Source organism: Schistocerca nitens, chromosome 9 (assembly GCF_023898315.1).
Source record: "Schistocerca nitens isolate TAMUIC-IGC-003100 chromosome 9, iqSchNite1.1, whole genome shotgun sequence".
In the NCBI taxonomy this organism is placed as follows: Eukaryota; Metazoa; Arthropoda; class Insecta; order Orthoptera; family Acrididae; genus Schistocerca; species Schistocerca nitens.
The window spans coordinates 301,411,241-301,427,706 of record NC_064622.1 but is presented as its reverse complement, the minus strand read 5'-3'; the positions used below and the strand labels follow the sequence as shown (position 1 = coordinate 301,427,706).

General features: G+C 39.3%; 1 protein-coding gene across 1 annotated transcript in view; it reads right to left on the bottom strand.

The window, feature by feature from the left end:
* Positions 1-5,972: 5,972 nt before the first annotated feature.
* Positions 5,973-16,466, bottom strand: part of LOC126203778 (armadillo repeat-containing protein 2) — a 180,502-nt gene continuing 170,008 nt past the window's right edge. Inside the window, exons 17-18 of the mRNA XM_049938146.1 lie at positions 7,931-8,114; positions 5,973-7,377 (exon numbers count right to left, since the gene is read on the bottom strand). Of these exons, the coding sequence (XP_049794103.1) occupies positions 7,275-7,377; positions 7,931-8,114 (287 nt within the window). The 3' untranslated portion in view covers positions 5,973-7,274. The remainder of the gene's footprint in view (positions 7,378-7,930; positions 8,115-16,466) is intronic.

Here is a 16,466-nt window from a genome sequence, read left to right as displayed (position 1 = left end):
TCCTGACAGAATAATGCTTACCCAAAAACCACTTTGTAACTAAACATAGTCTACAGAGTGTCAATGTGTTGCCTTGCCCTACTTGATCACCAGATATGTCTCCAGTCGAGCACATATGGGACATCATCGTTCAACAACTCCAGCATCATCCAGAACCACTGTCCCTGTGTTGACTGACCAAGTACAACAGGCATGGAACTCCATCCGACAAACTTAAATCAGAAACTGTACAGTACAATGCATTCATGTTTGCATTCTACATTCTGATGGTTACAACAGTTATTAATGTATCAGCATTTCACATTTGCAATGGCTTATCTCATGCTTCCATGAACCTGTGAGCTTGCAATGTTAATCACTTAAAATATGTCATGTAAACAAATGAATGCCTGAAATTTTGTTGCTCTACATTAATTATTTTTTGGTGTTGAGATTTTTTTCTATCAGTGTACTTGTTTTGCCACTGGATACTCCCTGGATAGCACAGGAAAGGAATTCGTGGTGAAAAAAAAAAAAAAAAAAAAAAAAAAAAACCCTCCCTCCCATCGACAATAGCTTATCTCAGAACTGTGTAGATGGGAACTGTCACTGTAACACATCCTTTTTTTCTGAAATCCTTCTGGCCTCATCCTGCACCCACACACACTCTTGCCCATAGTCCTCCTTCCCCAGTTCTGTCATCCCTTCCCAATATGTTCCTCCATGTCATTGTCACTGTATGCAGTGCGAACTCGCTAGTGCCAGTGACATGTTCCATTAATATCCCATGCAACTGCTGCCACCCTCCCAACCATCATTCCCCATTGCCACCTTCCCAACCCCCACTTCCTTTCTTACCCCATCCACTCCACACAACACAACACAACCCCTCATCCCTGTCGAGCTGCAGAGCTGTTGTCTGTGCATAGTGTGTTCAGCTGGTGAAGTGTAGCTGTACAGGTGTGTGTGTGTGTGTGTGTACAAAATATTCAGTCTTGTTTGTATACCTGTAAACAACTCATCACCTTTATTGTTCAGGGAGTTGTTACCATTACCCCTAAATTATTAGTTTTGTCATTCAGTTTTATTTGAATAATTTTATTTTGTCCATGACTGTTTCTAAGTCCACAATAAACTATCCTCAAAGTTTATGTAATAGTTACACTTGGAGTTAATCCCTATTTAAGAAACACAACATAATCGAAAAATCAGACAATAGAAAGTACAGATCGGAATATCAAGTGTTATGAAAAGTACAGATTGCTACTCACTGTAAAAATGACTTGTTCAGTTGCAGACAAGCACAATGAAAAGACTGTAACACATTGAGCTTCCAGTCAAAGCCTTCTTCAGAAAATAAAGGAAAACAAACATAAATTCACACAAGCAGGCACACCTCTTGTGCACATGACCGGTATCTTTGGCTGCTCTGACCAGACTGCAGATGCTGCATTGAACAAAAGCAGCAATCTGGAGTCGTAATATAAATCCCTTTTCCAATTTTTCTTCATAACAATATTGTTAACTGTATTTTCTTGGTTACAATACTAAGAAATAATTGCTTTTTAGTAGGCTCCTGTAGATATATATATTCCCATTACTGTTCTATTTTCTTTCCATTGCAATAATAAGAACTCATGGATGGAAAATAAACAGTAAGTCTGCAGGCCACATCACATTACACTTTAATTTCTTTCAAGTGATCAACATTTCAACACCTCTGCTGGGATCTTCCTCAGGACTTCTAGTGTGTAGAGCAGAAATGGAAAAAAATGAAAAGCATCGTTCAATATGCCTTAGGCATCTTAAGGGATGGGAAAGACTGCTATGTAAACAAAGAAAGCTTCATCTCATATTCAAGAGAAGTCGAGCCCTAGCTAAAAAACAAAAGCTGATAAAGCAAAAATGAGCATAAGAAGAGCAATTAGAGAAGTGTTCCATGATTTTGAAATTAAAGTTTTGTTAATCAATCTGAGTAAAAATGCTAAGAGGTTTTGGTTTTATGAAAATTCAGTACGAGATTAAAATTCATCTTTTCATTCACTCAGAGGCTGTATTGGCATTGAAATGGAAGATAAAGAGAGATGGCCGAAATACTGAATTTGGCCTTCTGAAATTGTTTCACCACTGAAGATTGTAACAGAGTCCCTCTTTTCAATCATTGTATGAATGTTGAAATAGCAGATATTAGATAACCGGTCATGGACTAGAAAAGCAACTACAACCACTTAGTAATAGGAAGGCATCAGAACCAGAACCAAATGAGATGCTTTAGAGATTCTACTAGGTTTATGCAAAATAACTTGCTCCCCTTATAGCAACAGTTTATCATAGATCGCTGGAGCAATGAAGGGTACCTAGTTATTTGAACTCAACATGTTGCTCTTAATGAGACAAAATCAACAGATGTAAAGATAATTTCTGGAGTATTGCAAGGAAATGTGATACGCCCATTATTATTTACAATGTATATAAATGATCTATTAGAGAGCTACGGATGCTCTTTTAAGACTTTTCACATGTGATGCAGTTGTCTATAACAAAGTAGCAACACCAGATGACAGTACTGATTTGGAGAATGACCTGCAGAGGACTGATGAATGGTGCAGGCTCTGGCAGTTGACCATGAGCATAAATAAATGTAACATGTTGCATATGCATAGGAAAAGAAAGCCACTACAGTACATCTACAAACTATTAACAAGAAACTGCTGGAAAAAGGATCTACCATAAAATATCTAGGAGTAACTATCCAGAACAACCTTAAGTCTAATGATCACGTAAAACAAGTAGCAGGAAAAGTAGATACTAGACGGAGATTCATAGGAAGAATCATAAGGAAATGTAAATCACCCATGAATAAAGTGGCTTATAAGATGCTTGTTCAACCGATTCTTGAGTACTGTTCATCATTATGGGATTCATACCAGGTAGGACTGATAGAAGAGATAGAGAAGATCCAACGAAGAGCAGAGTGTTTCATCAAGGGGTCATTTAATCAGTACAAGTGTGAACCGAGATGTCCACTGAACTCCATTGAAAGCTGTTACAAGAGAGGCACTGAGCATCATAGAGAGATTCACTACTGGAACTTCAAGAGAGCACATTCGAGGAAGAGTTGGACAAGATATTACTTCCTCTCACATATACCTCACATAATGACTATCATGAGAAAATTCGGGAAACTACAGCCAGTACAGAGGCTTAATGACAGTCATACTTCCCATGTCTCATTCATGAGGGGAACAGTAGAGGGGGAATCAGTTTGTGGTACCAGACATAATCTCTGCCACACACCATTGGCTGGCTTGTGGGGTATATTGTATACACTCACAGTTAGCTCAACACTTGGTGTGACATGATGCAGACTGACATCATTGCAGGTTTTATCTTCAAAATAAACAGTGACTTTGTGGACAGGTTATCATTCACCTGTATAATGAAGTGCTGATTGGTGGATAATAATATAAAAAGCTGAGATAATGCTCGTTGATCTGCAACACTATACAATTATAAAAGTGTACTAGTGTGTGTATTGAAACGTTTTTGATCTCAAACAAAAATTCATCACTCAAAATGGAGTGAATGTGACATTTTATGTCTGTCTTTCTATATTGGGCACTTCAGTTCAAGTTCACTGATTGATCATACTAAACATAGTTCCTTAATCATCTGTAGCGTATGCTGTTTCATGTTAATATAGTTTGCAGCCAACCTTAACCTTATACACAAGTTAGCCAAATGTTTGATGTTAACACTGTAGCAAAGCTTGCAATGATAATGTAACAGCATTCTGGCAATTCTGTCGAAGAAATAACAGTTTTTTTCTTGTTGAGTTAATTTCCAACAATTTGTGTTGCATTCTTTAAATTTTGCATGTCAGTGCTGAAAACTAGAAGGTATGTACTATGTTTTCTCCTGTGATGTGCAAACTATAAAGTGGTGCATGAAGTACCTACTCAGTTAACACAATATGCTAAAACTAAACTCTGCCCGAACAGGCCATGAAGGCCCAACAGTATCGACCAGCCGCCATGTCATCCTCAGCCCACAGGCAGATATGGAGAGGTATGTGGCTAGCACACCACTCTCTCAGCCTTATGTCAGTTTACAAGACTGGAGCTGCTACTTCTCAATCGAGTAGCTCCTCAGCTTGCCTCAGAAGGGCTGAGTCCACTCTGCTTATCAACAGCACTCAGCAGACTGTATGGTCACCCACCCAAGTGCTAGCCCAGCCCAACAGCATTTAACTTTGATGATTTGATGGGAACTGGTGTTAACACGGCGGCAAGGCCATTGGTCTAACCCAATATTCTGCTAGTGCTAAAATTGTTAAAGTTGTATATTGCATAATAATATTTTAAAACAGATGGACAGTTACTATTTCCTGTTGTAAAAACACACTGAAGTGCCAAAGAAACGGGTATAGACATGCGTATTCGAGTACAGAGATATGTAAACAGACAGAATACGATGCTGTGGTCAGCAATGCCTATATAAGACAACAAGTGTCTGGAGCAGTTGTTAGATTGGTTACTGCTGCTACAGTGGCAGGTTATCAAGATTTAAGTGAGTTTGAACGTGGTGTTATAGTCAGTGCACAAGTGATGGAACACAGCATCTCTGAGGTAGCGATAAAGTTGGTATTTTCCCATATGACCATTTCATGAGTGTTCAATGAATATCAGGAATCTGGTAAAACATCAAATCTCCGACATTGCTGAGGCTGGGAAAAGATCCTGCAAGAATGGGACCAATGACAACTGAAGAGAATCGTTCAACATGACAGAAGTGCAACTCTTCCACAAACTCCTGCGTATTTCAATGCTGAGCCATCAACAAGTGTCAGTGTGCGAACCATTCAACGAAACATCATCAATATGGGACTCGTGTACCCTTGATGTCTGCACAACACAAAGCTTTATGCCTCGCCTAGGCCCGTCAACACCAGCATTGGATGAGTCTTATTTCACATTGTATCAAGCAGATGGACATGTACGGGTATGGAGAGAACTCATTAATCCGTGGACCCTGCATGTCAGCAGGGGACTGTTCAAGCTGGTGGAGCCTCTGTAATGCTGTGGGGCATGTGCACTTGGAGTGATATTTGATGCCTGATATGTCTAGACAGGACTCTGACAGTAGACACATGTGTAAGCATCCTGTCTGGTCATCTGCATCCATTCATGTCCATTGTGCATTCTGACAGACTTGGGCAATTCCAGCACGACAGTGTGACACCCCACACATCCAGAATTTCTACAGGGTAGCTCCAGGAACACTCTTCTAAGTTTAAACACTTCTGCTGGCCACCAAACTCCATAACTTGAACATTATTGAGCATATCTGGGATGCCTTGCAATGTGCTGTTCAGAAGAGATCTCCACCACCTCGCACTCTTACGGATTTATGGACAGCCCTGCAGGATTCATGGTGTCAATTGCCTCCAGCACTACTTCAGACATTAGTTGAGTCCATTCCATGTCATGTTTCAGCCCTTCTGCGTGCTCGCAGGGGCCCTACACAATATTTGGCAGGAGTACCAATTTCTTTGGCTCTTCAGTGTAAATTCAAAAAGTCATGAGGACCTCTATTACCTATCACTTCATTTGACTTCTTCTATACCTCACTGTACCTAGGTTCATAAAAAGATGAAAGAGGACAAATAAAGTAGTGTGCTAAACAATTCTAAAAAGACTGGGTCATTTCTAATTTTGATGATACTCATATTTTTACTTTCATTACGAAAGCTATCATGTACATCTAGCAGTAATTTCTGTTTTGACAGTACTATTAATAAATGGTTACAGAATACCAGTCTGTCAGCTTACAGGGATAGTAATAAGTATCAAAAATTTTAAACTTTAAAACAAGTTACAAATTTAATGTACAACAGTTACATCAGCAGAAAAAAATCAACATAATAACTTTATTTTCAGTAATATTAAACTTTTAACAAATGTTTCATTGTAATGAAAAATATGCTACATTTTTATTGTAAATACAACACTGAATTTTCTTGCATTTTAAAGATGCATAATTACTTAATATAACAGCATTTATAGTACAATGGAAATAAAACCTCAAACTTCTGTAGAAGATGTAAATACAGAATGCCTATAGACCTACAGAACACCTTTTAAAAAATTAAAAAATGCAAAATATACAACACATACCATGAGCAAATACTGCTGTTGAAATGTCAGATTTTGTAGATTGTGGTCCCAAATTGAGCCTAATAATTTCCCATCATAACATCAGTTACCAAAGAACATACATTCTCCATGGACGGAACTTCTGTAACTGTCATAAGGGCTTTAACATGAGCTAATCATTTTTTTGAAGTTATGATGTGAATTTTTCAATCAGTCTCATTATCTACAACACCACTCAGTAAAAGTGTCAACAGCAAAAACTAATCAGTAACACTTTACAACAATATGCAGTTCTACAAATACAAGCCACTCTTTCTCAAAAGTATCTTTGAAAGTATTATTTCTGTAGGTCTGAAATTATAGTTTTGCATAATTTTAAGAACCTTTTTTCTATTTGTGTATTTAGAACAATCCCAGATGACATCTAAAATTACATCTCATTTTGTTACATAAACACTGTGGTCACAATTATTTCAAGATTTTCAACGATTCCATAAAATTATCTATGCAGTTTGATAAATATGGCACAAAATTTTTTAATCAGTAGTCACTTACAGATAATTATGATTTATGGAAATTATCTGTAAGTGCCTCTGCTTCACATTTCTTAAGAAAAATAACAAAATATGCTTTTTGCTACAAGAAAATACATGGAAACAACTAATCTCATTAAATAATATTGTGCATTCGCAAGTAACTTTAAAATTATTTTAATTCAGAGAAAAGACATGAATTCATTCCAGTTGGATTGTATAAAAATTGGGCAAATCAAGTTTTTTCTTTATGTAGGTTACAATTTTAATGTAAATGAAACCATTGAACAGACCAATTGCTTGATTATTATATTCTGAGCTATGGAATAAACAATTTGGTTTCTGACAAAAGACTTGTGCATTCATTATTTTAAACCAACAATTCAAGATTCAAACAAGATCGGAGGTTCACGAACACCTGATACCATAAAAGCTGCTTTACATTTTTCTACTCATTTTGCCACGATTTGCTACACTTTCCATCTCAAAAATATACATTGTTTAAACCACATAAGATTTTGATTATGTGTAATCTCATTTGGAAACACCAAGCCATGGCACTCTGTCAACAGAAGTTTTATAAGAAATCAATAATCCAGATATAATTTCAGACAACATATATGGGATGAAACTTCCAAATATTTCGAAAATGAAATGATTTTAGTCTCGATACAGTCCACATTTTGCCACTCATCTGTTTCATAGCCATGCTAAAACAAAATGAAAGTATTTTGACAAATGAATCTTAAAAACAGTAACATTAACTATAAAGGTTTTTTTCTGGTTAGTTTTTTATGTATTATCTACAAACACTGATTAATCACCTCTAACATTATCGCTTTGTTACCAACACCTAGAACATCGGCAATGAAAAATCTACTTAAGTTGTGAGCTTTACATTTAGGTATTTACTTTTGAGCTTTGTGCAAGCCATAATGTACAGGAACTTAGTTTGCTTGATAAAAATAGAGTTCTGCTTTGTGCATAATTATTTGCATAGCTACAGTACAGATATTTTAGTTTTAAAACTGCAAATCAAAGAAATGATTTTTCATTCCAGCAAAAACTTTGTTTTCAAAATGATGCAATTCTTTTAAAATATTATAGAATGGAACTTACCAATCTCCATTTTTAAACACACAGTTTAATAGTTTTTTTTTTTTTTGCCTGGGAATCATTTTACAAACACTTTGTTTCAATTATTTATTAGCTGCCATCTACACAGTTGAGATTATATGCTGTTCGGGTTCAAGGATTTCATACCTCTCAGAGCTACTGTTGCTGTCATCGGTAAGTGAATTTTCTAAGGAATCTAGATAAGTCTCTATTTTTTCCAACAAATTTGTGGCAACTCCAGCAAATTCTTCCCACTGCTGGTAGCTCAGTGATTCAGCCACTGCTTCTGCAGTCTCTGTTCCTTCAACAACACCAAAGAGACGCTCTTCATCTGCAAATGATTAAAATGCACATACACACATTTCTGTTGTACAATTATGAGTTCAGCATGAATATTTTCTATTGTATCAAGGCACCTAAAAGAACTATAGAATTACGAGACAGAATGATGAACCATAAGGGGGCAAAATAATTAATACTGACAGGAAACACGAAAGTACAACAAAATATGCTAGCTGCTGGAACTATTAGTCGCTTCCTTGGGAAGAAAAGAGGGATAACATGAGGACAAATAGAAAGGAAGAAGAAGCCATCCATATCCCACGAAGAGAGCCACTTCTTGTGAAGATGAGGGGAGACAAAGGTTCCTGTAATGTTATATGTATCTGTTGACAGTATTAAGCATTCACTAGCCATTCTGTCTCATAATTTTATTGTATACTAGCTGAGTACCTGGCACTGCCTGGGTAAAGCATTTCTTTTGGTTCTACCAGTCCATCTCCCTCTTCTCCTCCCCCCCCCTCCTCTTTGCCTATCTCCTTCTCTCCCCTCTCTGTTCATCTCCTTCTTCCCCCTCTCTATGACCACCTCCTCCTCCACCCACCACTCTATGTCCATCTACTCCTACCCTCTTTCTGTCTATCTGCTCCTCCCCCCTCTGTTCATCTGTGCCTGCACCTTCTATCTCCTCAACCATCTTCTCTCCCTTTTCCTTGTCCATTCCCCCCCCCCCCCCCCCTCTATCCATCTCCTCCTCCCTCCTCTTCTTTCCATCTCCTCCTTTTCCCTTTCTCTGTTCATCTCCTCCTTCCCCCTCTCTGTCTGCCCATCTCTTCCTTCCACATTCTCTCTCCATATTAACATCCCCACCATATTAGGAGGTTGCTGGTTCTTATATCCACAGCATTTCCTTCCAGATAGTAAGTAATATGTGTACCAAGCTTGGTTGAAATTGATCCAGGAACTTAGGAGGAGCTTTCTACCCATGGCTTAGCCCACATATGAGGTATAATTATGCAGGTAGTATTAGTCCAATTCATGTGGTTTTTCATTGTTGTGTAAGCATATTGGATGTTTAGTCTGCCATCAGTTTTTCAAGGAGGTTACATGTGTTTGCTTATGAGCGGCAATTACTGATTTCTTTTAAAAACTGATCAGATAATTTGCATTAAATTTTGATATAAACTGGAATAAAATCCAAAAATGCTTTAGAATGTTGAATATTGCTTTTGGTGAGTAAAATGAGGGTTTATGCGTGGTATAAGCATTTCTAAGATGGCCATTAAGAAGTTCTAGATGAGAAGCATTCTACATATCCCAGCACATCAACAACTGATGAAAACATGGAGAAAGTGAAATAAATGATCATAAACAATCATTGAATCACAATCAGACAAGCTGCTTATGATGTTGGCATGTCAACTGGCTCATGCCATGCTAAAGATGGTGATTTATGAGTAAAAACAGTGGTGAACTGAAGCAGCTCAGGAGTCACTAATACGTTAACAATGATACAGAACTACTGAAATGTGTCACAACAGGTAACAAAACGTGTGTGCTGGTATGATGCTGAAACTAAGTCTCAATGATACCAGCGGAGGCATTCTGGATTGCCAAGACTGAAATAAGCTCAGCAAGTGGTCATATGTGAAGGTCCTTCTCACTGTTTCCTTTGATTTTAATGACGTGGTGCATCATGAGTTCTGACAAAAGGTCAAATGATTATTAAGGATGACTACTTATAACTTCAATGTCATTTTCAGGAAGCCACATTGCTGCTGCATCTGTTTGGCTAACTTTTCAGGAAATAACATATGGTTTGTGTAGTGGCACTATTTGATGTCACTGTGAAAATCAATTAGCTGGTGCAAAATTATTGTCAACTGCTGTGATGCCACTATCCAAGGGGATCTGTCATCAGAAGTCTGCTCTGGCAAGACCACCCTTGAATAAGATGGCCCAGGACCAAATCAGACCTTAAGCATTTTCTTAAGTAGATTAGGTTGCAGGCTTTCAACCATGGAACACTTACAACTACTAATGCAAATCAGGCAGGGTAACCAGGAACTATGCCTAATGAAAGCTGTATAAGAGACAGTGCAAGGGTTAGTGAATGGAAGAGGAACATCTCCTGCACCACTGGTGTTTATGACTTCGCCACAATGTAGTGACTGATGTGAAGTGTGGAGTGATACCATCAATGACTGGGAAAGGAAATCCTGAAAAGTATCACCTAATACAGAAAATGGAGCAATGAATGAATCAGGTGCAACTTGAGCTGCCTAGAATATTTTTTTTACTACAAAAACATTCTTCAACAAAAAATCATTATTGCAGCCAAGTCAAATTTTGGCAGCGGCAAAAAAGCCCCCATCAGTCTTATGCTGACTGGTCTGCTGACCTAGACGGATTACACAGGAATTACAGTTTTAAATTTTTGTTCACAAATAATTATGTGGACTTTTTAATAAGGGAAGTTGTAGTGTGGCTTACTCCTAACTCGAAAGCGAGAAATCATGTACTGAGAAAATGGGATCCTTCTCTGATAGAAGTAATGAGAGTAGTTCAAGCCCATGAAGATACCCACAAAGATAAAGTCTTTATATGACAGAAGAAGATGTCATGACAGTAAGCTTTCTGGTACCGGTCATCTGGGATGTCATTCCACCTCCAACGGGGCCCTATTTTGTTCTGCAATCTGGATGGCTCTGTAAACAACAATACCAGTGGGAACAGGCCTCATCAGCAGCAGCACCACTGACCAGAATTCAATGTCTTTCCCTTCGCCATGCACGCAGCTCGTGGCCACATCAGCAGTCAACATGACATGAATGCTGCAAAAAGGGAGACTCGCACGACATATGTTTGAATGCTTTCACTATAGATATGTGGAAATGAACAAAGTGAGTGATCAATCTATGGAAGTGCAGACTTCCCAGAATGCAGCCCAGAAAAGGTACTTAAGATACGTTCATTGGCAAACTTCCCATGAGATTACTCTTGGGCACCAGTGCTATTGTGTAATTTGTTAAATCAATCTGCAGTGGAACTTCTCTTGATCTTACATTATTCACCATTCCACACCATAAATTCATAGCCCCTGTGAAAAATCCATAAGATCGATGTTAAAAATTCCTTGATTTCACATTTCTGACGAGGAAGGTTTACCTCACTTCTACGTTCTTACTTGACTTCTTGCTTGACTTCTTCCTGTTTTTTTCCTATTGACATTTGATGTGATTGAATGAGGTATAAGTTGCACTGTGGGTGGTGGTGGAGTTAAGGGAATATGTTAGGCCACTGAGGAGAGGACAGACATGAAAGAGGAAATGTTAATTTATTGAATTATTTTTGTTTTATATACATATCAAATTCCGTAGGACCAAATTGAAGAGCAAATCTCCAAGATCATAGAATGTGTCAGTACATGAAATTACAACATAAAAGTAATAACAGATAAAAATTAAATGTTTATGTACCCGAAAAAAGTTTAAGTAAATGCAATCAACAATACAACAAGAATCAGCTTAATTTTTCAAGGAACTCCTCAACACAATAGATAGTGACCCATGAGGAAACGCTTCAGTTTTGATTTGAAAGCATATGGATTACTGTTAAGATTTTTGAATTCTAGTGGTAGCTTATTGAAAATGGATGCAGCAGTATACTGCACACATTTCTGCACAAGAGTTAAGGAAGGGCGACCCAAATGCAGGTTTGATTTCTACCAAGTATTAACTGAGTTAAAGCTGCTTATTCTTGGGAATAAGCTACTATTGTTAACAAGCAATGACAGTAAGGAATATATATACTGAGAGGCCCATGTCAAAATACACAGACTTGTGAACAGGAGCCAACAAGAGGTTAATGAACTTACGACACTTATTGCCCAAACTGTGCGTTTCTGGGTCAAAAATATCCTTTTAAAATGGGAAGAGTTTCCCCAAAAAATAATACCATACAACATAAGTGAATGAAAGTAAGCAATGTAGACTAATTTTCGTGTCGAACAATCACTTACTTCAGATACTGTTCAATAGTAAAAATGGCAGCATTAAGTCTTTGAACAAGATACTGAACATGGGCTTTCCATGACAGCTTACTATCTATCTGAACACCTAGAAATCATACGCTAATCATACGCCCAGCCTGTGAAATTAAAACATCAGGTTTTGTTGAATTGTGTGTTAGAAACTGTAAAAACTGAGTCTTACTGTGATTTAGCATTAGTTTATTTTCTACAAGCCATCAACTTACATCACAAATTGCACTATTTGAAACTGGGTTAATGTTGCACACAGCATCCTTTACTACCAAGCTAGTGCCATCAGCAAACAAAAATATTTTAGAGTTACCCATAATAATAGTGAGAATATCATTTACATAAATAAGGAACAGGACTGGCCACAACATTGATCCCTGGGGCAGCCCCCACTTGACTCTACCCCACATGGACCCCACATCACAGCCATTCTCAACACTGTGAATAATGACCTTTTACTGTCTGTTGCTGAAGTAGGAGGTGAACCAATTGTGAGCTACTCCCCGTAATCCGTAATGGTCCATCTCCTGGAGCAATATTTTGTGACCAGCAAAATCAAACACCTTAGTTAAATCAAAAAAATATGCCTAGTGTCGAAACCTTTTGTTTAATCCATCCAGTACCTCACAGAGAAAAGAGAATATAGCATTTTCAGTTGTTAAATAACTTCTAAAGCCGAACTGTAAATTTGACAGCAAATCGTGTGACATTAAATGATCAATTATCTTTACATACACAGACCTTTCAATCACTTTAGAAAACACTGATGACATAGAAATAGGTCTAAAACTGTCTACATTATCCCTTTCTCCCTTTTTATAAAGTGGATTTACTACTGAGTACTTTAATCGTTCAGGAAACTGACGATTCCTAAGGGAAAAATTACAAATATGGCTAAATACAGGGCTAAAATGTGCATACAGTAATTTAATATTCTACTAGGCACTCCATCATATCCATGAGAGTCCTTAGTCTTCAGTGATTTAATTATTGACTCAATCTCCCCCTTGTCTGTATCACAGAGGAGTATTTCAGACATAAATCTCAGAAAGGCATTTGCCGAGAGAGTTATATGATTCCCTGTAGAAACTAAATTTTTATTTAATTCACCAGCAATGCTCAGAAAATGATTGTTAAATACTGTACATATATCTGATTTATCAGTAACAGAAATATTTTTACCACGAGCTGACTTCATATCTTCGACCTTGTGCTGCTGAACAGACACTTCCTTCACAACTGACTATATGTTTCATCCTGCAAATTAGCTATTTTGCATGCCACATACTGTTTACCGGGTGTTGACTTGTTACGTCACACACCAGCCAGCACAACCGCCACACCATGCTTACACACATAAAATGAACTCACCTGCTGGATGTGTGGAGAGGGGGAGTGGCTGTTCAATGACGGGAGTAATGTAATCCATGATTGGTGTTGCCAGCACAACTTGCACCATTTGACTTCACCATGCAATTAGAATACAACTACTGCTAGGTTGTAGCAACAATGGAAAAATAGGACAGTTAACGCAAAGTGATCCAGACTGAGCCAATATGTGATGAAGGGGCTCAGCTGCCATCTTTTCATGTGCCACTTATGACTCAGTCTCACCTTTTTGCATGTATTTCCGATGTACTGAATTCAGCAACAATATTGATCATAAACCTTTTAAATGCAAACACTGAGTCTTAAAGAATATGCTCAGTCAGACTCAAGGAAACCACGGTCATTTCCAGCTAGTGAGCTGTTATTGGCTGGTGACTCGTTACATCACACAACAGCCAGCACAACCACCACACCGCGCTTACACACATAAAATGAGCTCACTTGCTAGATGTGTGGAGAAGGGGAGTGACCGTTCAGTGACGGGAGTGCAGGTAAGGGTAAAAGTACACTCCTGGAAATTGAAATAAGAACACCGTGAATTCATTGTCCCAGGAAGGGGAAACTTTATTGACACATTCCTGGGGTCAGATACATCACATGATCACACTGACAGAACCACAGGCACATAGACACAGGCAACAGAGCACGCACAATGTCGGCACTAGTACAGTGTATATCCACCTTTCGCAGCAATGCAGGCTGCTATTCTCCCATGGAGATGATCGTAGAGATGCTGGATGTAGTCCTGTGGAACGGCTTGCCATGCCATTTCCACCTGGCGCCTCAGTTGGACCAGCGTTCGTGCTGGACGTGCAGACCGCGTGAGACGACGCTTCATCCAGTCCCAAACATGCTCAATGGGGGACAGATCCGGAGATCTTGCTGGCCAGGGTAGTTGACTTACACCTTCTAGAGCACGTTGGGTGGCACGGGATACATGCGGACGTGCATTGTCCTGTTGGAACAGCACGTTCCCTTGCCGGTCTAGGAATGGTAGAACTATGGGTTCGATGACGGTTTGGATGTACCGTGCACTATTCAGTGTCCCCTCGACGATCACCAGTGGTGTACGGCCAGTGTAGGAGATCGCTCCCCACACCATGATGCCGGGTGTTGGCCCTGTGTGCCTCGGTCGTATGCAGTCCTGATTGTGGCGCTCACCTGCACGGCGCCAAACACGCATACGACCATCATTGGCACCAAGGCAGAAGCGACTCTCATCGCTGAAGACGACACGTCTCCATTCGTCCCTCCATTCACGCCTGTCGCGACACCACTGGAGGCGGGCTGCACGATGTTGGGGCGTGAGCGGAAGACGGCCTAACGGTGTGCGGGACCGTAGCCCAGCTTCATGGAGACGGTTGCGAATGGTCCTCGCCGATACCCCAGGAGCAACAGTGTCCCTAATTTGCTGGGAAGTGGCGGTGCGGTCCCCTACGGCACTGCGTAGGATCCTACGGTCTTGGCGTGCATCCGTGCGTCGCTGCGGTCCGGTCCCAGGTCGACGGGCACGTGCACCTTCCGCCGACCACTGGCGACAACATCAATGTACTGTGGAGACCTCACGCCCCACGTGTTGAGCAATTCGGCGGTACGTCCACCCGGCCTCCCGCATGCCCACTATACGCCCTCGCTCAAAGTCCGTCAACTGCACATACGGTTCACGTCCACGCTGTCGCGGCATGCTACCAGTGTTAAAGACTGCGATGGAGCTCCGTATGCCACGGCAAACTGGCTGACACTGACGGCGGCGGTGCACAAATGCTGCGCAGCTAGCGCCATTCGACGGCCAACACCGCGGTTCCTGGTGTGTCCGCTGTGCCGTGCGTGTGATCATTGCTTGTACAGCCCTCTCGCAGTGTCCGGAGCAAGTATGGTGGGTCTGACACACCGGTGTCAATGTGTTCCTTTTTCCATTTCCAGGAGTGTATTTTTGATGTGCTGAAAATATACTTTTTGTGCAGATCATGCGCTATGGCAGAGATGTCACATGGAAATAGAACAAAGGTTTTGCGAAAGCACATTTTAAAGACTTTCATGTTGCAACAACTACATATACCACTCACATATATACTTCGCAGCACACACTGTAGATCGTAAAGATTGGCAGAAGTGATACAAAGCAGGCAGCAAATCGGTAGCACCTGAGCTTTCTTTTAAATTTATATTTTACAAGTGTACAGGAATTCACTGAGCTGAATTTTAATAAGATTGTAACATCAATTGGGGAAGTAAACTCATTTTTTCACATCCATGTTTCTCTCATCGACCCTAAAGTAACATTTTGATGACACTGATTATATGAAATGTGGCTCTTAAGAAAAGTGTTAAATAATAACAGCAATGGTGACAAAGTTTGTCATTAAGCAGATGTCCACATTTATGTTAATGATTTAACCACTTAGCTGCTGTAATATTTTTGGATTAATTCACTATGTTCATGAATTTTTGCTTTTTTCTGAATGAGCACAAAGGAAAGATTTCTCAAAAATGTGAGTTTTGATGCATAATTTGTGGTCATAGCATATCAGAAAATAGCTTGATTGCCTTGTATCCAGATACCAATTTCAATTTTTTGACTAGTTTTTACTTGCTGTTACATATTGTGATTTTTTAAGAACTGATGAAATTCATTACCACAAATTATTCTATGAATATTATCCTGTACATTTAATTTTCTTTGCTTACACAGACTTTATACACAGCATTAGAAGGGATTATAATTTTTTAATAATATATGACAATTACATATGTTTTCGCTCCTATTTTGGAGGTTTTAACGTTTTCCTTGATTCTGCATTTTCCTCAGTTTTGAGTTTTTAAAGTCTGGACTGCACAGAAACATAAAATAAGGGCTTCATTCTACTTACTTAAGTTTAGGGTTAGCACCCTGTTTCTCTGATCTGAGACAAATCTTTGGGACTACAAAAGTGATTGTGTTCCTTTGCTAGGAAAATTCTGCATGCCATGCCA